The sequence below is a fragment of the Acomys russatus genome, chromosome 6, assembly GCF_903995435.1.
Source record: "Acomys russatus chromosome 6, mAcoRus1.1, whole genome shotgun sequence".
In the NCBI taxonomy this organism is placed as follows: domain Eukaryota; kingdom Metazoa; phylum Chordata; class Mammalia; order Rodentia; family Muridae; genus Acomys; species Acomys russatus.
In genome coordinates, this window is record NC_067142.1 from 69,418,735 (window position 1) to 69,445,635 (window position 26,901).

A 26,901-nucleotide genomic window follows, 5' to 3' on the forward strand; every position below is an offset into this window, starting at 1 on the left:
CCCACCAAGAATACCAGATTATGAATCCATCACGCCATTGATTTACTGACTAGTTAGAGCTCTAATTGTCTCTGGAAACATTTTGTTCTTACAGACATCCATAAAGGTGCTTTACTGGGAGGAATTTATTAACTCAATCATTCTGGTAACCAAAACATATTATAATACTGCATTTTACAGCTTTGTCTGAAATTAAGGTAGATACTCATATGTTTCCAATGAGAGGGCAGAATATAGAAATATCACATCTGCTTGCTTTGAATAAAGCCTTGCCCCTGTGACCATTAACACCATTCCACTTGTATTCTTATTCATTTCTTGTTTTGTTTTTTATCTTTTTCCTCCTAATAATTAATACTGAAATTATAGGGTTTAATGTGTTATGATAACAAAACTTTAAACTCTCAAAAATATCTGATTATGTTTGAGAATAAAAAAAAAAAATAACAGTGGCAGATGAAAAGTCACCTATGTCTACATTTTCCTATAGCATCCTTCGCCGGGAGCTCTAAAGATTTATGTGGATTAATAGATTTTTTTTTTTGTGTGTGTGTGTGTGTGTGTTTTTTTTTAAATCTATTACTCATGATGGATTTCACTGTAGTAAAATGCACATTCCAAATCCTATATAAATCTACCTTCTACAGGCATGAAAACCCTCATCAAGAACCAATGTTGTCTCAGTCTTGTTGAACCTGCTAATTTCAGGGCAACTTAACACAAATAAACTTTTTTCCTATTGTGATAAAAAAAAAAAAAAAAAAAAAAAAAGATTTATGTGGATTTTTTGGCTGTGCAAAAATGTCTTTTTTGACTGTATGATAACATTTACAGAGATAAACTTTGCTTCAAATCTTGCTTCAGATAAGACCTAGATGACTAAATGAGTCAAATAGTACCTCTCTGTTGTCACTCATAAAAGATGAATATAAGAACAATTTCTCAAAAAAAAAAAAAAAAAAAGAACAGTTTTTCATGATATCATTAAATGAACAACATAAGATGAGAAAATGCTTGTAAGGTACTAATCATAGTTATGGGTAATAAGGTTTTAAAATTGCCATTAACATATGATATTTTGTATTAGTCAAGTGTGCTAATATAAATATACTTATTAATTTTTACTACTCATATGACTGTTTTTATTACAATCTCTCCTATAAAACACTGCCAGGAGTTACAGTGCTTGGATTTTTTAGTAGGCTTCTTTCTTATTCCAAAGGTGAAGGAGTTATGTGCCAAAGCAGACAAGCTGATAATTTCCCATCCTGCCGATGCACCTCATGTCCAGCAGATGAAAGTGGATCTGGTCTCCAACTGGGAACGCATCCGGGCCTTGGCCACTAGCAGATATGCAAAGCTGAAAGCTTCTTATGGGTCAGAACTTATGCATATTGCTCTACCTCTTCCATGGTTACCTAAAGCAAAAAAACAAAAAGGAGTCAGCTCTCCTCCCTGCTCTGTAGAGGCAAATGAAATTTTAATTTGCCAAAGGAAATCTTTTCAGAAACTGGCATAATACTCTGTGTCACACAGCCCTCCTCAAACATAGCCCTTTATCTTACCCGCTGGATCGTTGTTAGATATTATAAAGTAGCCTATAAAACTAGAGACTGCAGTAAAAGCTGTAAATAAAGTTTCAACCTAAAGGAAGTAAAAATATGTCTAGAATTCTGTCTTGTTAAAAGTTATCTTAAAAATCTGTGATAACAAGTCATCATTTTGTAGTTAAATCTTGGAGTCAGTAATCCAATCAGTAAACCATGATGAGATAGAAGATAGTACTCACCTTATTGCTATGATTTACAACCAAATGTTGAACGTTTAACTTTTGAATAGATAGTGACCTTGGCAGCATTCTCAATGAATAGAGTAAATATTCCCTAAGATACTTAGGGAATTCCCAACTCTAGCCCCACTCTGATAGTTGCCTGACACGTGTCCATTTTCTGGCTGCCTCATGAGACTTTACTCTGAGGTAGATGTGACTTTAAGGTGATAGAACTGTAATAATCTCACAATGATAACCCTATGCTAGGATCTACAACTCTGTGTAGAAACACTTCACACACTATTCCTCTGAAGAGAAAAAGAAAGTGAGCTACCTGGACAAGGTGAACCTTGCATGCCACAGCTTATCCCACTCATAACCCCCTGTTCATAGTCCTCTCAAATCAGGCATCTCATTCTGTCTTCTGCCTTATTCTCCCCACAGGTACCATCGCTTCTTATCTGACTATGATGAGCTCTCGGGCTGGATGAAGGAAAAAACTGCCCTGATCAATGCAGATGAGCTACCAGCAGATGTGGCCAGTGGGGAAGCCCTACTAGCCAGGCACCAGCAGCATAAGGCAAGGAGCAAAGGCTTCCCTCGCAGGACATAAAGAAGGGGGGAGTTTTGTTCCATGTTGAGAAATCTAGGTAGTTTCTTGCTGCATTTGAGACATTCTCTTTTATGGCCACAGCATGAAATTGACTCTTATGATGACCGATTTCTATCTGCTGATGCAACTGGCCAAGAACTGCTGGACGGCAATCACGAAGCTTCTGAGGAAATCCGTGAGAAGGTAAGCTGCTTTCACACAGCGTGTGAGCTTTCAGTAACATACGCAGGCTTCATCTACCTCATGCTCTTGTGGTAATCTCTTTGGAAAGGGGTCAGCAGACGTCTAAACATGGCAATGGTGTGCCGGGCATCCACCTTCTCCATAGTGCATCTGCATCGGCTAAACTGAGTCACGTGAAATCCTTAGAAGATGAGAGATTGCTCTGCTTTAGGCATTACTTCAATTCTCTGACTGCCACCTAATTTGAAGCCTTTATACCATCTTGTCTCATTGCTTTATTTGATCGTGTCCTCACACTCATTTCTAGATAGCACATTTAGTGACACAAATACCTCAGTAAGCTTTGGGTCCCCTACAGTGCTCCTGTCCCGGCAATATAATTTACTTAATGGTCCGATGTTATTCTTCATCCTCACTAGCCCTGCACATTTCTTGGTAAAATAGTTCTTATGCTTCTGCATATTTATCCCTAGCTCTCCCAGTCTGAATTAAACTTTTCTTCTTGTTTTATACATATAAAGCATCTCATGTCTCTTTTTAGGCATTCATCCTAGTTTTCCAACACTGCACTTATTTGCCTGAATATTGAGACCTTAGAAGAATAGTTCATTTCTTTTTTTTTTTTTTTTTTTTTTTTTTTTTTTACTTTTGGTCATGGTGTTTATCATAGCAATAGAAAGCAAGCTAAGACAGATTATAAAATACAAGGTTCCCCTGTGTCTTTTTCATATACCTTTCATTTTTTTTTGCATTTTTTTTATTAATTTATTCTTGTTACATCTCAATGGGGGGGGGAGGAATGGGAGGATACAAGGGATGGAATAGTTCATTTCTTATTCACTTGCGATCTTTCAAATGGCATTTCATTTATCAACTGCTAAGCAAATGTAGAATAAAATGTATTCTATGTTAAGTTTTTAAAATAAAATGTTCCTTCCATTCCTAAGATGACAACTCTTGCCAATGACTGGGCTGCCCTGCTGGAGCTATGGGACAGGTGTCAGCATCAGTACCGCCAGTGCCTGGATTTCCACCTCTTCTACCGAGACAGTGAACAAGTGGATAGTTGGATGAGCAGACAAGAGGTAGCAGGAGGCACCTGGCCAGTCTTCGGATACTACTTCTTGCATTCTTTATTTCCCTCTTTGACTACTATCTGCACCCTGGAAGTCATGTCTTTAGGACAAGCTTATCTCATGAACTGAGGGATGATCCATGGCAGCAAATAAAGATGAACTAGCTCTCTAAGGCGCCTGCAATGTCTTCATGTGCAAAGGCAAGGGCAGATATTCAAGTACAAGCTGTCCATGGTAGGAGCATCTGCAATTCCAACACTCAGAAGGCAACAGAGTCAGCAAGAGGGTCAGACGTTTGAAGCCAGTCTGGTCTACCTTGTGACACTATCTCAAAAACTGTAGCTTTTAAGTATGTGGCACAAAGATTTTGACTACAGTTAAAGGAAAATCAAATGAGTGTCAAATTGGTAAGGGCTCAGGGAAAAAATTTAAAATATGTGAGGGAGGATTAGTGAAAGGTTCCTTAGGGATAAAGCAGTCCTCTTGGGGTAGTTTTGGGAACTCTGAGTAATAGTTAGTTGAGAGAATTTCATGTACATAGTCCCAGAGATAGAGATAAGAAAGTTATGTGCAAGCATTAAAAGATGGAGGTCTAAGCTCATGGTATTAGAAGCTAGTTTCTATATAATATCCTTATTTTTGCAAATTCTCGCTTGCTCTTCAGTTTCCTAGACTCCTTCCTTTGTCCTTGTCTCAGAGATGTTCCAAGAGCAAGGTCTCTTGTCAATGAGGAAATCTGGGGTATATCTTTGTGTCTTCTACAGGCTTTCCTGGAAAATGAGGACCTGGGGAACTCAGTGGGCAGCGTGGAAGCCCTTCTTCAGAAGCATGATGATTTTGAAGAAGCATTCACTGCCCAGGAAGAAAAGATTATAGTAAGCGATGGTTCTGGCTGGACTTTTACTTCCCAAATGCATACACTGTTTACATACATATAAACAGAACCATCCTCATGACCACAAGACCTAACATGAGGGTGGCTCCTTGTAAATTGCCACCCTTTCCTTTGTTGTTGATAATATCTATTTAACATGTCATAAAACATTGTGGTTTGACCCTGTGAGTATATAAAATGTTTATATAGTGTGAAAGTGAATATCAAAGCAAGATTTATCTTTTGGAAGAAAGGAAAGAATATCTACAGCAATAAAAATACCCATTTTATCTATAAATTTCATGGTCTACAAATTATATTTAGGAGAGGGTTTCAAGGTGGTAGGACATCATTTCTTCTAAGAAAGTATATATTTGGTATTATATATTTTTAACTGTAAGTAAAAATACTTGATCCATAATCAACATAGAATCATCACATAAATGTTTGAAATAAGTTTTTTCAGTAATATTTTAAGATACATTCAGCTCTCAATATTTACATGTCAATCATAATAATTTTTCTAAAGGAATGTCTTCCTTTATAATATATCTTCATTTTCACATTTTAATTTTTCTATCTAATGCTATTATGGAACTTTTCATTGGATCTTAGGTTATAGTATTCCATAAAATTTATCTATATGAGAAGGACTCAAAGAGCATGCTTAATATGTTAGGGATGCAATATTTTTTCTGTCTTTAGTTGTCTCTTAGGGTAGTACACAAACACGTCTGTGTATATATATATATATACTTATATATGCCATTGCCAACACTAGTATAGAAAACAATATATTATTCCAAATCTACCCTATTAATTAATATCACATATAAGTCAATACCTTATTAATTTATATACATGTGTTATAGATTCTCATTGTTAAAAAGTGAGAATAAAGTAATTTTTTTATTGTATTATCACATTTTAAATAATTTTTGTATCACAACTAATAAATCCATCCAGAGCATTAGCAAGTTTAGGGACTGAAAAAATGAATATGATAAAAGTACTTCTATACGTCCTGTCTCCTTACCCCAGTGTAGCTAGAGACAGAGATTAGCTATAGGTGCATACACTAGATTACTGCGTAGGATAGACAAAAGAGCTACAAGAAAGTGAGATTGGCTCTGCCTTTGGTACTGCTTCGCCTGTGTTTACACATAGTGACATCTGATTTTATGTGCTGTAACCTAGACTGAAAAAAATGTTATAGTGCAGAAAAGGCAATCATCAAGCCTATAGCACAGTTTTAAGTACAGGTGTACTAGAACTCACAAATAGGACCTACCCTTCAAGCTTGTTGGACTTGTGATATTGATGTTCTTTATCTTAAAGAGAGCCTCAACCTGGGGCCACTCATTCATCTGTTGCTAAGGAAACGTCATTGTAACTTTTTTTTCAGACCTTGGATGAGACTGCAACCAAGCTCATTGACAATGACCACTATGACTCTGAGAACATCGCTGCTATCCGTGATGGGGTATGCCCAAGGCTCAGAATGTTTATCCACGGGTCCCTCTCTGTTGCTATGATAAAACATTTAAAAGGTTTATTTGGTTTGAGGTTACAATCTATTGTAAAGGGAAGACAAGTCAGAGACCTGGAGTCCCAAACTGAAGCAGAGACCAGGGAGGAGTGCTGTTTACTGACTTGCTACTCGTGGCTTGCTCAGCTTGCTTGTTTGTAAAACTGAAGACTTCCTGAGCAAGGGTAGCATTTTCCACAGTGGACTGGGTCCTTTCACATTAATCGTTAGTGAAGACAATGTTTCCCATAAGGATGCCCACAGGTCAACCTCATGGAGGCAGTTCATGAAGGCTGATCTTCCCAGATGACTCTAGCTTGTACAAGTTAATTAAAACTAACCATTATACTGGCCTGTGCACCAGCATCAGGAAAAACACTGGGGGAAGCACAGACTGGACGGGCACTCAGCTCAAGTGTCTATATATGCTTTTGTTGGCTGTGACCTTATTCGCAGGCTAATGGTTGCTTTTGTTGTTGTTGTTTGTTTGTTTGTTGTTTGTTTTGATTTTGGTTTTGGTTTGTGTGCTTTACAGCTGTTGGCCAGGCGTGATGCCCTACGAGAGAGGGCTGCCACTCGACGAAAATTGCTGGTAGATTCATTAGTTCTCCAACAACTGTATCAAGACTCAGATGACCTAAAAACCTGGATCAATAAAAAGAAAAAGTTGGCTGATGATGAAGATTACAAGGTAGGGAGGGTGGCTCAACCTTGGTTATACTCATTGGCCAGTGGTTTCATAGAATTTTAGTTTGTAGATAAAGGCAACCAATGATTTTCCTTTCTGCCAAGAGCCACTGAATTGAGAGAGTTCAGTAGGCATGTGGGATTTCTGGAAGGCAGTCTGGTGTTTTGCAAGGTCTGTACCATGATGCCTGCTCAAATTGTTTCCAGATCGACACCCCTCCCTTCTACACTCCCTGCATCCCTCAAAAATCTGGTGTGGTGTGAACCCTTATCTTCTGGATATTTACCCACTCTGATTGAACACACTTCCAATGGGATCTTTATGAAGATGCACTGCAGTTCAGACAAATTAACTCCTGATAATGGAATTCCTGATTTGATTCAAACAAATTTAGAAGTTAAATAGTTGATAGAAAGTTTATGGCTGCAGTAAGTGCTTTTCAGGACCTCCAGATGCCTCACTAGGAGACAGGTTTGGGACAGATTTGTGGCTTCCAATAAGCTTTCACTCTAGAAATGGCACCACAAATTCTGGTAGGCATCATAATTGTAGATAAGTTGGTTTGAATTTTAGTGGATACATGGATGAGAAGTGTTTAGTTTTAATGAAAAACATGTAACTTGTATTTTTTAGTTCATCTGTTTTGTGATTTAATTGCCTTTTTTTACTATGAGTTAATTCCTTTCTGATGTAGAGGGCTTTGCCTCAGAAGTATAAAAATTGTGACCAGACAATAAATGGAGTTGAAAATTTTAACTTCATCCACCTTTCCTTTGAATGCCTGTGTGCATGAGTGGTCTAGTTTCTATCTCACTCTAATTTTCATGACCTAGTGCTGGAGGGCTTAGCCGTTCTGCCCTGTGTAGAAGAGAAATTGCCATATGAATTTCCCAAGCAACAGGAAAGGATCCTACTTTTTGTCTTCTCTTCTTTGTTATGTTTATTTTATTTTGAGACTTTATGTGAGTGTTGTATTTACATAATTTCCCCACTACTCTCTCTCTCCCAGTCTAACCCTTCCCATGCCCCTCCCTGTGTGCTCTCTTTTTTTAACATGTAGAGTAGAATAACTCTTTGCCCTCAAAGTTTCTTTCTTTTTTTTTTTAAATAACTTTTATTTCTAGTTCAATCCATTTGTCCACAAATTTCTGGAATTCCTTGTTTTTAATAGCTGAATAGTATTCCATAGTGTAACTGTATCACAGTTTCTTTATCCATTCTTCTACTGAGGGATACTTAGGCTGTTTTCATGTTCTGGCTATTATGAATAAGGCTGCTACGAACATGGTTGAGCATATGTCCCTGTTGTATGCTTGAGCGTCTTCTGGGTATATTTCAAGGAGTGGAATAGCTGGGTCTTGAGGAAGCTCTATTCCCAGTTTTCTGAGATAGCGCCAAACAGATTTTCAAAGTGGCTGCACTAGTTTGCATTCCTACCAGCAATGAAGGAGTGTTCCTCTTTCTCTACATCCTCGCCAGCATGTGGTGTCACTTGAATTTTTGATCTTAGCCATTCTGATGGGTGTAAGATGGAATCTCAGAGTTGTTTTGATTTGCATTTCTCTGATGACTAAGGAGGTTGAGCATTTCTTTAAGTGTTTCTCAACCATTCAATATTCCTCTGTTGATAATTCTCTGTTTAATTCTGAGCCCCATTTCTCAATTGGATTATTGGTTTGGTGGTGTTTAATTTCTTGAGTTCTTTATATATTTTGGATATTAGACCTTTGTCAGATATAGGGTTGGTGAAGATCGTTTCCCAGTCTGTAGGCTGTCACTTTGTTCTATTGACAGTGTCTCCTGCCTTACAAAACTTTCTCAACCTCATGAGGTTCCATTTGTTAACTGTTGACCTTAAATGTGAGATAACCCAGAAGCAGAGAGACTCAAATGACATATACTCACTTATAACTGGACAATAGCCCAAGGGGCATGTCCTATGAAAGTCTTCACTTACCAGGAAAATGGGATAGAGGTAATGACATCCTATTGGGACTCTAGGTGAGAGAAATATAGGAGATAGGGAAATAGATGGATCCAGAGGGTCCTAGAAACCAACAAGAAGAACACTATGATGGGCAGATCTGGGCCCAGGGGTTCTGCTCAAACTATGGCACCAACCAAGGACAATATGTGCAGTCATCATCAAACCCCTACCCAGATCTAGCCAAGGAACAGGACATTCTCCACATTGAGTGGAGAGTGGGGTCTGACTTTCAGACGAACTCTGGTGCCCCATTTTTGATCACATCCCCTGGATGGGGATGCCTGGTGGCATTCAGAGGAAGGATATCAGGTTACTAAGAAGAGACTTGATACCCTATGGCAAATACAGGGGGAGAAGGGCCCCCTCAGTCACAGTCATAGGGAAGGAGAATGGGGTGATAGTGGGAGGGAGGGAGGAATGGGAGGATGCACGGGATGGGACAGCAATTGAGATGTAATATGAATGATTTTATTTTTCAATAAAAAATATGAAAAAATAGAAAAAGAAATAAGAAAAAAGTCCATTGGTTAAACATCCAATGGACAGCCCTTTAAAAGAATAAATAACTTTTATTGAGATTGTTCTATGACAATTTTATGGATGTGCAAAGTGCATTCTCATTTTATTATTTCTAATCTTTTAATAACCACTCATCATTTTCTAATAACCTCTAATCTAACCTCTCTCATCCTTCCTCCACCACTGTTTGTTCCCTTTTCCCATACAGACTCTTTTCCCACATTCATTAAAAAAAAAATTTGTTGTTATTTTGTGTTTGTCAGTTTAGTTTTTGTTTGTTAGGTTTGTGTCTGTCTGTGTGTGTGTGTGTGTGTGTGTGTGTGTGTGTGTGTGTGTGTGTGTGTGTACTGCTGAGTTTATTAACCTGGATCATCTGTGTGACTATGGATTTAGAGTGATGTATGTGAAGGAATGGATTAAGCGCCTCAGTAGATGAACAGCTGAAGACAATAACTACTCTCCCCTATCGGATCCATCAGTAGTGAAAAGGAGGGCCCCGGAAGTTCCTTCTGATCAGGATTGACCACTGATAGGCTTAATCTAACGAAGCAATGCAAGCAGTCACACCTGTTGTGAGATCATGACCACACTGGCTGTGCCATGCGCAGCATTCCACGTCCTTTCTTCCTGTGCCTTTCATCATGGCCCATGAGCCTTCTGTGATATTTAGGGCTAAGCTCTTGACCTTAATTTATTGTTATCCCCCTCAGCAGCCATGCATCCTTGCATTCACCATCATCCAATGCAGAGATAAGCTTGTCTAATTAAGGCTGGGAGTAACGTTTGTCTATGAGAATAAAGATAAATATTTGTAAGGCAGTTTGACAATTTACAAGAGTAGTAAGCTTATCCCTAGGGACTGAGACCTCCACAACAATGGGCTTCTGATCAGCTTTACAGCACCAGATGTGAGTTTCTGCTCAGAGAACAAGTTTCCAAAGCAGAGAGTGGTTGTTTACCCCTATGGCAGTACTGCCACTATTTCACCGGTAGGCACATTTATCTTGCAGGTTAGTGTTGTTGATAGTAGAGTTGATAGCTGGTTAAGACTTTGGTACGTTCTCTCTACTAGCCTGATTTGTACCTTTTGGGTCCACGAAAGATGTCAAGTGTGGAAAGAAGCTTCCAGCTCAGTCCCAGATTTGGTTTTTCTATACAGAGTCTCCTCATCCAGTTTTGGTTGCCCTCAAAATATCTGTCCTTCTCTCCTCAAGTGGTAATTTCCTTGGTCTTCTCTCAGGATGTACAGAACTTGAAGAGCCGGGTCCAAAAGCAACAGGACTTTGAAGAGGAATTGGCAGCTAATGAGATTATGCTCAATAACCTGGAAAAAACTGGCCAGGATATGATTGAGAATGAACACTATGCTTCTGAGGCTGTGACTCTTCGCTTGAGTGAGGTTTCTAACCTCTGGAAGGAGTTGCTGGAGGCAACAGCACAAAAAGGTTAGAAGCAGCGGTTTTGGTAAAGGACAACTCAATTCTGAAATTCTGACATCTATTATTTCTGTCTTTGTCATCTTGTTATTCTGTGAACTATTTACAATGGGACCATAGCCCTTTGCTTCCCTGGGTCACCTGCTCATCAATATTTACAGTCTACTCTCTCCATATCACATTGTGTACTTGATCTTTAAATATTTTCTCTATTTACACTGGATTTTTAAAAACTTTTTCCATTACATTTTTTCTAGATTTTATTGCCTTAAATAAATGTTGAAATCCTAAAATCCATGAATTTAGTATTGGCTTTGTATCTAAAGCTAATATGTTTGAGTTATTTTTATGTATTTTGGTTCTAAAAACTACAAATAGAAATTAGTCATAATATTAAGCATTAAAGTTGACATTAAGAGTTCAGAAATGAAAAAGTTGTGGGTGTCACACACTTCATATAGTGTTTGACAAGATGGCTCTTTTGCTTTTGCCTATCTAGAAAGGGACATAAACTGCTGTAAATTTTCAAGTATATATATTCTTGTTTACATTTTATCTTGCCTTTTATAGTTGGAAATTAATAATTTGTCTGTCAGCCTCTGTTGGAAATTCATGGAGTTCAGTATTTCAACATTTATTTAAGACAATTAAATCTAGAAAAAATTTAATGAAAAGGTTTTGAAAAATCCAGTGTAAATAGAGAAAATATTTAAAGATCAAATACACAATGTGTAATAGAGAGAGTTAACTGTAAATATTGATGAGCAGGTGACCCAGGGAAGCAAAGGGCTATGGTCCCATTGCAAATAGTTCATCAGATTATTGCCTCTGTTGGTATCTGCTTTTTTATGACTGTTTTCTGTAGACAGGATTATGACGTGGGTATGGAAGAGTGATCTCACATTGTTTTCTCTGGATAACATCCTGATTTGGAGCTTAGGGAAAAATATAACGTTACTTTAACAGTAAGATGTCATTGTTACTTTCCACAGCAGGAAACATAGTAGTTGTTTTAAAGAATAATAATGCAAATGGATACATGGTTACTAAAAAGAGAATTAGCCAAATATAATGGGAATTATCAAGGTATTTCTAGAATATGAAATAATGAGTCATGGTTTTTGATGAAAGATGGTCACTAGTAGTAAGGTTACCCTTATCCAAAGCAACCTCAGAATATTACACTTACCCACCCCCAACATTTAGCAAGTGTGGTGCTTGGATTTGAATCTCACCCAAAGAAGGGTCCAAACAATGAGTATTAAATGACACTTAAAAATATCCAGAACAGTTGACAACTTGCAACAAGAACTCCATTTTTACCAGAGAATGCAACTTCTTGTTCATATTTTGGTAACACCTCTGTCTGTATTTAAACCAAATGCCACCAGAATTCATAAGTTGACTTCTATAACGGGATGTGAGATGGTTCTCCTATTTTTTCTCCTTGTAACATCACAATATATTCCTCCTTAAGTCGAGAGGTGGGAATTACAGTGTGCCCAGAACAGCCACAGTTCTCAGTGGCTTCTAACCAATATACCCCTCCCCGCCCCCAGGGACTGAGCTGTATGAAGCTAACCAGCAGCTACAGTTTGAGAACAATGCTGAAGACCTGACGCGCTGGCTAGAGGAGGTGGAGTGGCAGGTTACCTCTGAGGATTATGGGAAGGGACTGGCTGATGTGCAGAATCTACTGAGGAAACACGGTCTTCTCGAGTCAGCGGTGACTGCTCGTCAGGTTTGTTTTTAGCTTTTTGAGAATTGTAGAAAACTAGGCACAAACTCGGTGCATATTCATAGTCTGTAATGATTATTACTCCTGTTAAGCGATCAGAAAACCAAAGGAAAACATTCAGCCGTTTTTAGTTGGTGAACTGCCTCCTCCCAATATTCCCTGAGTCTTCTAGTTCTCTTGAGCATGTTTCCCTGGAAACGGAGGACTAATGTAAGCACACAGTAACGTTTCTGAGTACCACGCCATCCTCTCCATCTAGAATGCTAAGTTTTCTAGACAGCCGTGCACTTACTTTTTATTTGTTCCTTTGTAGCCCGTTTCACATTACTTTGTCTTAGTACTATCCCCTATCACATACGCACTTCCCACGCTGATATTCTGAACCCCTGCAATCTTACCAACCCTTTTAAAAAACATTAAAATCCATAAATATAAAGTGACTTTCCAAGAGTCACAGAGAAAGCTAAAATAACAGTGCCCTACTTTTCAGCATGTGGAAATCTCATCCATTTTTAACAAATTATATAATTTCCTAACTCACATTGCCTTTCTGCCTCAGAATCAAGTGGACATCCTTACGGACATGGCTGCACATTTTGAAGAAATAGCCCATCCTGATGCTGGGGACATGCGTGCAAGGCAGGAATCCTTGGTGTCCCGCTTTGAAGCTCTGAAAGAGCCATTGGCCACTCGGAAGAAGAAACTCATTGACCTGCTCAAACTACAGCAGATTTGCAGAGACTCGGAAGATGAGGAGGCCTGGATCCAGGAGACTGAGCCCTCAGCAGCTTCCACTCATCTTGGTGAGTGCAACATAACTGGACTAAGCAATAGGGAACGGACCGAGTTCTCTAGATCGAGAGAGGAAGGATACAACAGTGAGAGGATGAAAGTTTACTCTCAGCTCTTCCACTCTAGACTCATGAAATTTTGTCCTGGCCTCCAGAAATGTTTATATATTTCAAAAGTGTACCAACAGATTCTCCTTATAAAATAGGCATGAATAACGGCATGAATTCAGGCCTCCAGGAAGATCTGGAGTCCTTGGCTTTTTGAGGATTAAGCTACAGTTTTGTTTTTTTTTTTTTTTTTTTTTTTTTTTTTTTTGCTGAAACTTCTTCACTGAGAAGTATTGGTTAATGCTTGAAGTATCAAGGATATTCGTCTGGGTCATTGAGGATCTTTTGAGAACTGTATAGGACCTACTACAAAGATTCAAAAGTGAAGTGTTGATATAAAATTGTCTTATGCTTTAGAATTTATTAGTTCACAAATGTAACTTCCAGGTTGTCTCGATGTACAGGAAAAGCACACTCAAATATCCCACAACTGTATGCAGATGTACTGGGAGCATATATGAAAAATCATAGAAAGATTAGTCTACAAAAAAAGTCATAGAAAACTCCGATTCTTGTTGAAATAGCATGGAATGTGTCTGGAGAGATGCTGCCGTGACAAATATAGGAAAGAACGTGTGGAAGTTAGAGGGTTATACATGAGGAAGATGCAGGGGGGTAAAGATGGATGAAGTTCTCAGTGGTTCTAGTTGCATGATATTAGTATTGGGTACCAAATGAAGCACATCTTATAAGCAAGTTCCACCCACAAGGATGATCTCAACCCTTGAATTCTTTTTCTCTATAGGCAAAGACTTGGTAGCAGCCAAGAATCTTCTGAACAGACATGAAGTCATCTTGGCAGACATTGCCAGCCATGTGCCACGCATTCGAATGATAACAGAGAGGGGAAACAAAATGGTAGAGGAAGGTAAGGATGACACTGATTGATGTGGCCAAACTCTCACCATGACAGACCTTGGGGAAGAAATTTAGATAATCTTACTACTTAAAAGGTGCTTAGGAATAGATGGTGTTCACTTTCAGATTTACTGAAGATTCCCTTTGAGTGTTTCTGATAGAGCAGTGCAGAGATGAGTGTTTTTATAATTCAGCGGCAGTATTAAATCCTCTATATTGGAAACCCAAAATATTAAAATAAAGCTATTCTAGTCTGCATATCGATGTGCTTCTTTGTAAAAAATTGAGTTACAGAATTCAAATCTAAGTTCCAAAGCCTTGTAGGGGCCTATGTAAGGCCTTCCTAATACATAAAGGCTTTGCTTCTCAGCAGACATTATAGTAACATAGTGAAAAGATCATTACTTTAAATTTCTCTATTTATGAAACTTCAGCAACTATTCACATGCTGGCTATCTATACTTTGAGACCCCTATTCTCTAAATGGATGCTCAGTTTTGAGCATGAGATGGCAGGTGTAGACAAGCAGACTAGGTTAAACTGAAGTTTTCACCTCCTAACTAACCAATAATTAGTACTCACTTTTCAAAAGTATAGGTTGAAATAAAGTTTGCTGAGAAATTGTCAGATCTGAACTAAAACTTTCAAACAGATGAATTTTTTGTTTAACCAATTGTTTGTCTTGCAATTCTACCTTGCCATTAAAAGAAAACTTTTGTTTCTCTAAATATCTGATTATAGGTGTTGATTTCTTATTTTCTTATATTCTCATCAATTTTATTTTATAACGTTTTGATGGTCTATTACATAGCTGATGTGTTTGTCATTCTGATCAATTGTAATTTCTACAGATGACATATCCGTCTTTGTTCCTAGAAATACTCCTTTTTCTGAAATCTACTCATTGATTTTAATGTGATTATTTTGATTTTCTTTTACTTAGTTTTGCCTCAAAATTTGTGTTTAATTTTTTATATGGGAATTACTGATACTTATAGTCATATGTATGGCAACTTAATAGGTGTCCTCCACATTGTTTAAGTTTGCATGAGGATTTTGAGAGCAAAGCATTGGTAGCTATTTCTCTAGGATTTGAAACACATATTTTAATTTATGACAATCTAACCCCAGACAGTATAATCTTTCATGTGTAACACGGCAACCTTTAGTAGTGCATTCCTCCATTTTCCCTCTTTTTCCTACTGTTATGCATTTGTATTTTGTTACATTATAAATATTCAGATGCTGTATCATTATTTTGGCTCCAGTTTTTAATTGGCTTTGAATAATATCTCTCCACATGTTTCCTCTTCTGCTATTCTGTGCTCAATTGTACTGGCCAGTGTCATCACCTTCACTGCTTCCCTCCTGCCTGGTGAAATTCCTGACGGCCAATGTAGTGTGACCAACTAACCGTTGATCCCTTTACCTCTGTTCATATGAAAGTCTTCATTTGTTTTACGTTCATTTTTTTTTAAATGTATTTTCATTAGATGTAAAAGCAGCCTTAAAGAGGTAGCTGTATTGTCCTCAGAGTTACAGTTTCTGATCAGAATTCTGATGTTGTCTGCTGTCAGCTATGACTCTTATTTTCCAGGATTCTTAAGCTTTTCTGTTTATCACTCATATTTTTTCCTTCAGTAACACAACTTAAGGCTTCTTGGGCCTTTCTTGTGATTCTTCAGGCACACTGTATCTTTGGAGTTCCTTAGAGATGAGTGTTATACTAAGATACCTTTCTGACGACCATACTTTGGGTTGATGGTATCTTTCCAGTTTATTGGGTTGTAGTTTTAACTATCTGCAGATTTAGATGAGTCCTAAGCACTCACACCATTCCTTGCCATCTCTCCACATGTATACAAATGACTCATCAGTCAGACATCCTAAGGGACCATGGTGGATGTCTCTGAAGCTCCAATTCTGTGAAGAACCTTTATCTTATGCTCTCTGCCTTACAAGTTCTACTGTCTTGAATTTCCTATTCTCTATCTCATCAACTCAGGGTTAGCTTGAAGCCTCTAACCTACCCAGCACATAAGCTGCAGGATCCTTAGGACATTCTTCATCTTTTTATCTTTTTCTTTTCCTTTCCTTTTAATAGTGCTATGAAAATCATTGTAACTTCCATTTTGTCCCATTTTCTACTTTTAAGGGAGAATGGAGAGCTGCTCCTCTTTCTGCTAAATCTAAAGAAATGGATTTCATCTTCTGAGTCTTAAGGCACTTGTAGATGTTTCATTTTCCTGTCTGTATATCTGTGCTTATACCAACTCACTCACCATCACATACATACGTCTGTCCCCCACCTATTGCTGATTAATCTCACTTAGGACACTCAAACTCCCAGAGGCCTACATTATAATCCTGACTAAATTCAGCATCATCTTCTTGCCTCATATTTTTCTCCAAGGTTTGGTGAGGATTAGAACACGGCAGCTCTGAATGAGGGTCGTACTCACCATGCCTATATCTACTCCACAGGGCACTTCGCAGCAGAAGACATAGCTTCTAGGGTTGAGAGCTTGAACAAAAATATGGAGTCTCTCCATGCTCGAGCTATTAGAAGGGAGAATGACCTCAAGGCCAATGTCCAGCTCCAGCAGTACCTGGCAGACCTGCATGAAGCAGAAGCGTGGGTTAAAGAGAAGGAACCCATTGTGGACAACAGGCACTACGGAGCTGATGAGGAAGCAGCTGGGGTAAGGCGGGGTGGAATGACCATGGTCCCATGAAGAGCCGCCACATTCCATCAAATGCTAGATTATCTATAGTTCCAACAGTGATTTGTTTGCCTTGATTTTTGCTGTGATAGTCCCAAAGTTAATAGAGATCCCAAAAGCGCATCATATTATTTTCTTATCTCATAGAATTGCATATAGGCTATAAAGACTACCTAAATCAATGTCTGTGGTCAAAATCTTCACCTTTCCTGGCCCTATTCTCAACTTCTCTGAATCACTCTGAAGTTTCCTAAGCCATCCATGCCCTTAAAGTGAACATCTGATTCCTTTATTGAAATAAAATGAGACAGACATTTTGGGACAGGAAGAACTTTAAGGATCATAATTACTTCAAGTCCCACTATATCCACTACTATGTTTTGTTCAATGTCACATGGAAAGGCTTTATAGATTTCTTCAGCCTTGGAAACAGTGTGTGTTTAAGGTTTTTCTGATATAAATTCTACAAAGCAGCATTATTTATAGTATTGTTCACAGGAGCCCCTTCTCACAGCTTTGATACGTCTTGGTTAAAATATGTGTAAAGCTAAGTTAATTTTGATTTGAGAAAACACATTAAAATTGTTATTCATTTGCTTCCCGAAATTCCCTTAACTCTTGCAAATGTGGTATGAAAAGGAAGTTTCTAATGTAGAAGTAAGTGACTGTTAGCAGGATTCATCCCAGTCGCAGAATCCATCAATAGAGTGGCTGAAGCAACTCCCTGGTGTTTCTGGTGTTGCTCTGATATTTGTTCTAATCATCTTTCAATAAATCCAGGCCCTTCTCAAGAAGCACGAGGCCTTTCTGGTGGATCTCAATGCATTTGGCAACAGCATAGAGGCTCTGAGAGATCAGGCAGAAGCCTGCCAGGTGAGAAGAAATGAGTTCTGACAGTAAGCACAATTCTCACTACAGATGCAAAGGAATTCTGTTGCTGGCTCTTTTTTCCCTTTCTACAAACCAGGAAAAAATTGCCAAGAAAATACTGGTTCTATAATTATTTTAGGTAAGAAGGCTAACGTTTTTGTAGCATCTTTAAAGATGTGTGCCAAAAGAAGATTTCAATAAGCATTAGGTTTGTTAATATACCTTTTTGGCTTTTTCTTCCCCTCTTCTCTTTTGTCTACACCTTTCTTTTCTTTTTTTTTTATCCTCTTACTCTCTTTGTTTTGTGACTTAGCTTTTGTCTGAACATCAACATTTATTAAATATATAGATGCAGGCTTGGATTAAAATAACCAGGTCAGAAAATTAGTTTGTGAAGGGGCTAGAAATATTTTTAAAAGTCTACTTGATACATGTATAAACAGAAAATGGGACCACCGTAGGAAAGAACCTTCTATTCTCCTGAAATATGAGTACCAGAAAAAAAGAAGCATTTTTATAATAAGGATATAGAAAATATCCATAGGAACAGATGCACCAAGATACCGAGTGATCACGTATATTTAAGAAATGAGAAAAAACGACTGGCTGTGAGTGTTGGAATGCTGAGACTCGGTTGAAAGGGACGATCGAGAGTGAGAAACTTGGAATTGAGTAAATGGTAAAAGCATCTTGTTGTGTACAGGGGAAGACAGAGACATGTCCTTTTCTGTTTAAGGAAACATTCTAAGGCGAGACTGAGAAACAGCATGGTCAGTCTAAGCACAGACTGGAACCAGCAAGTCAACACAGGTTCATAGCACTCCTGCTTGCCCATGTTATCAGGCCATACCCAGTGGGTGCCTGGGCCCAGACAGGCAGACTGATATATCACATGTCGTGAAGAGGTGCAACAGGTGAGGGGCATTGATCAGAGGATCCATAAAGGGAGATTCGCCTGCAACATCAAACCAAAAGGGGTGTGCTTAGGAGACCACACCACTTAGCAAACATTAAAACAACATGTGATCCCCGGGAACAGACTGATTTCTTTAAAGAGGGAGGCATTTCAAGGAATATGCTCACAGTTGTTCGAATTCGGTTGCTCTTTCTGTGCTATAGGTTGCCCGTCTCTAAAGTACAGATTTTCACAAGTCCATAACAGAATGAATTAAAGATGACGCAGGTAGCAAAATCTTGTTAGTAAAGACCCAGAAGAAGGAGAAAGTTATAAGGGGTGAAGAGACTATCGTGTTCTCCAGTTTCTGACATGTTGCTGAGTGTGGTCCATTTGAATCTTAACAAAGTATAGCACCCTTCCCACTGAAGTACAGTAGTGTGCCTGTCGTGGAATGGAGCCTGTCCAGGAGAGACAGTGTGTGCTGAGGGCAGCAGGGCTGGAGGACCAGGACACGGGGAGGCAGGATTTAGTGTGACTGCTTCTTGCTATGCCTGGGACCTTCTTTTTGGAATAGGTGTTTACTCTGTGCCATTGTATTTTGAACGCATGTAACTTATTTTTTACATTTATAGGAGCTCATAGTTAACAGACTTTGACTTTGACAGTGTTGGGATTTTTGAAGACTGTAAGGATGTTTAAAATTGCACTGAACGTATTTTATAACATGGCCATAAACCTATGGGAACAAAGGATGGAGGTAGTTTTAAGTCTCAATTTAATAAGGGTCAGGTTGTAATGGGTAGTGTGAATTGTCAACAGGAGATAGTTCTCTGGGGGCACCTGTAGCGAATTATCTTGATTATGTTAACTGAGATAAGAAGACCTGCCTACCATGGGTGATATTATTCCCTGGTCAAGAGATCCTGGCGTGTCTAAAATAAACAAACTGAGAAGCATTAAAAACAAAACAAAACAAAACAAAAACAGTAGTATGGAACATTCAGTGCTTCTGACAGAATGCCTACATGCTGCTCACTGTGTTCAGACTTTCCGATCTGCCAACCCTCTGATAGATGCCTCAGTGGTGTAGCATTCCTGAGGATCACCACTGCCAGACCTGGCAGCCACATCAGAGAGTGGGCCTAGGCTTCCCTCTCCTGGCAGGCCCTGGGAAGTGCCCACCACTGGTGAGCCTTACACGGGGAAGACATCCATGTGCAGCTGACATCTGGTTTGTTTGCCCTGCCCCCAGCAACAACAGGCAGCACCTGTGGACGAGGCTGGTCGAGAAGCCAGGGTCATAGCGTTATATGACTTTGAGGCCCGGAGCCGTAGGGAGGTCAGCATGAAAAAGAATGATGTCTTAACTCTGCTCAGTTCCATCAACAAGGTGAGTCCCCTTGCACATTCTTACCACCTTCAACACGGCCCTTCACAACCCTTTCCTGACTCCACCACATGGGTGTTCTATATATCTTTTTGGTTTAGGTTTTGGTTTTGTTGAAACAGGGTTTCTCTCTGGGAACCCCTAGCAGTCCAACCTAGAACTTCACTCTGTAGACCAGATTGGCCTTGGACTCACAGAGATCCAATTGCCTCTGCCTCCCAAGTGCTAGGATTAAAGGTGTGCTCCACCACCACTAAGCTCAGATAGGTGTTTGTTTTTTTAATTAATTAATATATTTATTTTCTTTACATCTGGATCCCAGCTTCCCCTCCCCCTCAGTCTCTTCTCCTCTCTCCCCCCCCCCACCCCCTCCCTCACTTCCTTTCTCCTTAGAAAGGGGGAGGCCTCCCATGGATATCAATAGCTAACCAAGTTGAATCTTTCCTGTTGAGGCTAGAAAAGGCAGCCCAGTTAGGGGAGAGGGATCCAAAGGCAGGCAACAGAGTCAGAGATGGCCGCTGCTCCTGCTGTTAACAGTCCCACATGAAGACCAAGCTGCACAACTGCTATGTGTATGCAGAGGGCCTAGGTCTGTCCCATGCACACTCTCTGGTTGGTGGATCAATCTCTGTGGGCTCCTAAGGGCCCAGCAGATAGGATTTACTAGTGCTTGACATTTAATACTTTTTTGCCTAAATCATTTTAAGTAATATTTTTCTTAAAATAATGTGCAAGAGCAGAAAGATAGATGGATGGATAGACAGACAGACAGACAGACAGATAAATAACTCTATATACCTTTGGGGTTTTGAGTTCTTCATTATGGCTTTTTTGTTTTGTTTTATTTTGTTTATTGTTTGTTTTTCCAGACAGGGATACTCTATGTAACAGCCCTGGATGTCCTGGAGTTCATTTCTATAGACCAGGCTGGCCTTGAACTCACAGAGATCCTCCTTCCTCCACCTTCCAAGTGCTGGTATTAAAGGCGTGCACCACCACCGCTCAGTTTCTGAGTTCTAATCTAAATCTTAGTATTAATAAAACAACCAATCAAAAAAGTTAGGAAGTTTAACTTGAAGCTATATAAGGTTCGAAGAACTATTGATAGGTGTCCTTTTCTTCCTATATCTTCTCTTGTTCCTCTTCTGTGTGAGAATTTGTAGTGAATAAAACACTGATCTTTTGGGTAGGAGAAGCCCCATGAAAGACAATGAGTCCCTTAGTCCCAGCCCCTTGGCAGGCCGAGGCAGAAGGATTGTTTGAGCACAAAGGTTTGAGGTCAACCTGGGCAACGTAGAGCTCCACCATTTTAAAGAAAACAAGATACCTTCGGATGACTTGATTTCTTATATGGTTGTGAAACCAGTGTTAAAACAACAAATGGGATTTTATAGTATGTGCTCCTTATAAGAATATTTTTATATGTAAGTAATCTCCAAAAGTAATAAGAAAGGAGGAGAATTTTGATATTTGTTACTCTTCTTGAAGATAAGTAAATACTTCAGGGAAACAAGCTGTTTTCTTATCAAAATATCTAAGAGAAGTCCTGCTTTCTCTTTGGTTTACATTTCACAGCACTTTCTCTAAGGAACTGGACCTGAGAGTGATTAATGAGCTAGCAGTAAGAGACTTTACATTAATGAATTCAGTGAAATTGATAGATTTTAGTGCCTCAGAAGTTGAATGAGAAGAATCCTTTCTTACCCATTTCCAAAGGATTCTTGAGGAGTAAAATGGCCCCTCACTGGCTTTTGAGCACCATGCCCATCTGACTTCAGCTATCAGCTTAGTTGATTCCAGGGCCTGACCTCTGCAATGCCTGCAACTCCTCCTGGACTTTAGTAATCCATGGAAACTATGAACCACCAATGAGTGACACTTAGCTTTTATCAGCCAGCTGCTCCTGTCCCTGGAGTGTTGAGAGAACCAAGGCTTCTATGGTTTGCGGCTTTTCGAAGGACTAAGGAAGGAGTGTGAATCTGTCTTCCCCTTTAGGACTGGTGGAAAGTTGAAGCTGATGACCAGCAGGGCTTTGTGCCTGCGGTCTATGTCAGGAAACTGGCTCCTGATGAACTGCCAGGGTACTCACAGCACCGACGAGAAGAGCCAGTCAACATCCCTCAGCGCCAGGAGCAAATCGAGACCCTGTAAGTCGCAGGGTGGAGACGTTGATAGGGGTTGGTCAAATAGTTCCTGCTTTCCCCTCGTGGTCCTGCACCTTTCAATTTAGGAATGTAAATTCACAAACATTAGCTTTTGTACACTAGTTTTTATATGAAGAAAGGAAATTCCAGAGGTATTAATGGTCTCAATGTCAGACACTTTGTATAGTCCCGACTTCTGATTCATTTCCCAGCTTCCACCAAAGTCTCCTCCGGACAGCTGTAAGAATGTTGTATACTGTTTTGTATCTAGCTGATATGTATATTTTACTCTTCTACCACAAGAAACTGAAGATACCAGCCAATCTCTTCATCCACTGATATGTCAAAGATAATTAAAATATAATTACATGATTTCTTTCCTTCGCTTTCCACTCCAACACTGCCTATGTCTCCTCCTTCTAACTTTTCCATGTCCTCCCACTCCCTTCTCTCACTCACAAATTGATGGGCTGTTTTTTTTTTTTTTTAATTTTGGATAGGTAGATAGATAGATGTAGATAGATGATAGATAGATAGATATAGGTAGATGATAGATATATTAGATAGATAAAAGATAGATAGATGATGGATAGATACATAAACATATAAGTAAAACCTACTGGATATATTTTTCTTAGGTGTGTATGATTTCATGGCTGGTCACTTTGTACTGAATAGCAGACAGGAGGCTTTCCCTTGGAAGAAACTAATGCTCCCTCTCTAAGCAGTCATTTAGAACCTGTTGTTCTTTCTCAAAGGGCAAAAATGTCATGAAATTTCCCCCAATTGTGTTAGCATGTCTGTTGATATTGTCATTGTTCGGTCTTGCTTAGGAAGGTATTTCTAGGAGATGCGCATAAGGGTTTCTGATCCTCTTGCTCTTACAGTCTTTCTGCCACTTCTTCCAGGATGTTCCCTGAGCCTTAGGAGCAGGAGACAGTTCAGTTCTTAAATATAATGTTCTTCATCCTCTGCTCTTACTGTCTATTTTATTCCGTTTCTTTATCTCCTTCTTCTTCCTCCTCCTTCTCTTCATCTTCTCTTTTACTGATCTTATATTAATTTACTCCTCATTTTTGCTCCATTTCATCCTCTAGTTTTTTCACTATGCCTCTACTTTCTTATGCTTTCTCTGTTTTTTTCCCATCTTTTTTATTCCTCTACTTAGGTACCACTCCCTGCTGGAACGGGCAGAAGAACGCAGGCGTCGCCTGCTGCAGCGTTATAATGAGTTTCTGCTGGCCTATGAGGCAGGAGACATGCTGGAGTGGATCCAAGAGAAGAAGACAGAAAACACTGGAGTGGAACTGGATGATGTTTGGGAGCTACAGAAGAAGTTTGATGAGTTCCAGAGGGTATGTGAAGGGACTTTGCTTAGATATCAGGTTGGAGGTGTTTATTTCATATTTCTCTAACATTCCCCACAGTTTCTGAGACCTCCACAGTTCATATCCCCATGGCTGTTAATAACTAGAAAGCAATGACATCTGAAACTAATCAACTTAACTTTTCAGCCTCAGCCCCTGACTCTCTAAAATCTACTAGGGTGTGCAAGGACCACCACAATTTCCCATGTGTTCTGTGACATACTGTTCTGCTGGATCCCAGACTGAGATGGGGTGTCACAGGACTCATGTAGACTCAAAAATGAAATAGCAGTTAAGGTGAGAAGAGAAGTGTTCTGATTTCATAGCCAGAAAATTACTATTTGCCTCTTGAGAACCCTTTTATCAATTTTTCTTCAGTTAATTTTATCCTATTATCTCAAATATCATGAAGTATAACTTGTTTCTTCCCATCTTTTTCTTTTCTCCATGTGGAGATGAGATAATCACATATATTTGCATGTAGATATATACCCAAAGTGTAAAATGTTCTGATAATACAAACTAATACATGGAAAATAATTTAAGGAATTTAAGATAAATATGCTCCAGACTCCAGATGAATGATGGTTCTGGCAAGTTTGGGATAGCTGATAAGGATCAGATTGTTCAAGGGAGGGCACCTAGCAGTATCAAAGGAGACAACAGCATGGATAGTACAAATTATATTGATCATTTGCTTTTGTAACATTTAAGAAAATGTGAACCCAGATAGCAGACAGGTATGGAATGTCTGGGAAAAATATTCCTACTGCTTTGGATACATTTTCTTATCCAGGATCTGAAGAGCAATGAGCCTCGCCTAAATGATATCAACAAGGTGGCTGATGAGCTGCTGTTTGAAGATCTTCTAACTCCAGAAGGAGCTCACATCCGGCAGGTAATCACAGGCTCCCTGCACTCCTCCCCAACACCGGGCTGGCCTCTGAAGTCCCCATTTTTACATTGGTCAGTTCAACATCAGATTTCAAGGACCAGCATGGGAAGGCAATATGAAACTGGTTCTAGAAAAGACAATATAACCAGGTTAGAAACTGATTTTTCTAGCGGGCAAAATAGTCCAGCCATTTTTATTGTTTCAGAGAACTTTCATGAAGCAAATTTACGTAGCGGCATTTATCGAGTGTCTTCTCTGTTCTCCCACATAGTTTTTGTTGGATGGTGAAGGACAAGAATCTTGGGACAATAAATTCATATTTAGCTTCAAGAGGTAGCATCAAAATGCTTAGAAACTACATAGATGTTCCATTGGTAGAGAGCTTATAGGCTGAATCATGAAGACTTCATTTGGATCTCTATAACTCACATAATAAGCATGAGAGAACATGCTTTTAGTCCCCATAATAGGAGAAGGTGGGTGGAGACAGAAGGCTCCCCAAAGCTTGCTTGTCCAGCTACGCTAGACAAGTTGATGGGCTCCGGGCTCAGTGAGAAGTCCTGTCTCAAAAACTAAGGTGGAGCGTAACTGAAGACACCTGGCATCAACCGCTGGCCTGCAAATTGATATGTATGCATAAACATGTGCACATGTATACTCATATGCACACATTTACATAAACATATATGATACATGCCTATCTAAAAAGGAAGTTTAGGATATATTACAATGGCCATCTGGGAAGTTTTTCTTGGCTTTACTGTCCGTGTGTTCGTTGTTTAAAAAATTACTTAATTTATAAGGACTTCAGGGATTGGATAAAACAATCTTTAATTTCCCTTTCAAATGTATTATTGTGTTCCATCAAATGGATCTTAAATTTTCTACCTTCTGGTCTTATCCCAAATTAGATATTTTGTATTGAAGTCAAAAAAAGTTATTGGAAGAGACTGGTTTTTTTACTCATAATGAAGGAGAATTTAAAAGTCTCTCCCATCATTTGTAGAGATGGTGTGTGTGTGGGTGGGTGTATGGGTGTGTGTGTGTAGGGGGTAGGGTTCTTCCTCTGCATTGTGTCTAGAGCCACAGTTGTACTATAGATCTAATGAGCTTTTATTGAAAAGTCTAATATTGCAGTCTTGGTTGTCATAAACCAGTAAGGATGACCTTACTTCCTCTTTCTTATGGTGTTTTCCAGGAATTGGAAATAGAAGGAAGAGTTATAAAATACTCTTCAATGCCCTACAGGAACCAAGGCATTGAAAGGGCACTAGCTCTATTGACTTCAGAATGTGGAAGTCTATTTTTTCTTAAATAAATGTGCCACCATCAAACTACAAAGTCAATGCTCTTAGCTCACTTTTAGAGGTTCTAATGTACTTTTTGTGATGATAGGTATTTATGACTGCCCTAGGTTCAATGGTCCTACATATAACATCACTGGGGAATTTTTTTTTTTAAAAAACCTCTTCTTCTATAGCACTGTCTTAAAAGTAGACTATTCTTGGGCTGTGCAAGACAGAAGCTGATCTATGTACATTCTGAAGAGGTACCAGGAAAGCAGGTGACGAGTCAGCTAGTCACTGGCAACACTAAGCAGTCTGAACTAGCTCTCTGACTAAATTCATATATCTACCTTTAGGAGTTGAACACCCGCTGGCATTCTTTGAAGAGGCTGGCAGATGAGCAGCACCAGCTGCTGAGCAGTGCCCATGCTGTTGAGATGTTTCACAGGTAAGCACCCTAGATTGCTCCACTTCACTAGAGCCCCGTCTAAAAGCCCTTAGTCCTAGTCACTATTGAGTACCATATCACTTAGTATGTATCTCTTTTCCTCAAAGAGAGACAGTTTATTAAGAGACTAGATTTTTTTTTCAGTAAAAATTTCTTCACTTGACACATGGGCACTCCAAGACAACCAAGTTCAATTTTCTAGGTGAACTGGCACATAATTCGTACTTTAGATATGATTCTATAATAGGGAATAAAATTTGTGTTCTGAATTGGGCTTAGTTCATTGTGTTCATGAACTAAGAACTGAGGATCAATATATATATATATATATATATATATATATATATATATATATATATATATATATATATATATATATATATATATCTTTCTTGATCTACTCCAGCAACTTTTTCAATGCTTTATTATCAAATCCACTTCTGCAGTAAGAAACACGCATATTCACAAATAAGTAATAAAGCAAACAAAAAGAGAACCCGAATAGCTTTGTGCATACTGATGTGGTTTTTAGGATGCAAAGAAGAAAAATCAGAGACATGGGTACTTCTGGCTGTTTGGAATAGCTTCCTGTGGAAAAGGTATAAAATGTGTCAGTTAACCATATGGCTCTGCAGATAGTGCATCGGTTTCACACTTGGATCCCAGATGGCAGTGGTGTCGTCCTAATACATAGAATGGAAATAATAACAGCA

The 26,901-nt window shown here is 39.0% G+C and overlaps 1 protein-coding gene across 1 annotated transcript in view; it reads left to right on the top strand.

The window, feature by feature from the left end:
- Spta1 (spectrin alpha, erythrocytic 1) overlaps nt 1-26,901 on the top strand; it is a 69,627-nt gene that overhangs the window by 9,650 nt on the left and 33,076 nt on the right. Inside the window, exons 8-25 of the mRNA XM_051148368.1 lie at nt 1,223-1,377; nt 2,216-2,351; nt 2,466-2,567; nt 3,515-3,652; nt 4,408-4,518; nt 5,923-6,000; nt 6,581-6,736; nt 10,480-10,684; nt 12,235-12,416; nt 12,973-13,216; nt 14,058-14,180; nt 16,655-16,872; nt 17,674-17,766; nt 19,914-20,051; nt 22,044-22,195; nt 23,361-23,547; nt 24,356-24,457; nt 26,097-26,188. Of these exons, the coding sequence (XP_051004325.1) occupies nt 1,223-1,377; nt 2,216-2,351; nt 2,466-2,567; nt 3,515-3,652; nt 4,408-4,518; nt 5,923-6,000; nt 6,581-6,736; nt 10,480-10,684; nt 12,235-12,416; nt 12,973-13,216; nt 14,058-14,180; nt 16,655-16,872; nt 17,674-17,766; nt 19,914-20,051; nt 22,044-22,195; nt 23,361-23,547; nt 24,356-24,457; nt 26,097-26,188 (2,612 nt within the window). The remainder of the gene's footprint in view (nt 1-1,222; nt 1,378-2,215; nt 2,352-2,465; nt 2,568-3,514; nt 3,653-4,407; nt 4,519-5,922; nt 6,001-6,580; nt 6,737-10,479; nt 10,685-12,234; nt 12,417-12,972; nt 13,217-14,057; nt 14,181-16,654; nt 16,873-17,673; nt 17,767-19,913; nt 20,052-22,043; nt 22,196-23,360; nt 23,548-24,355; nt 24,458-26,096; nt 26,189-26,901) is intronic.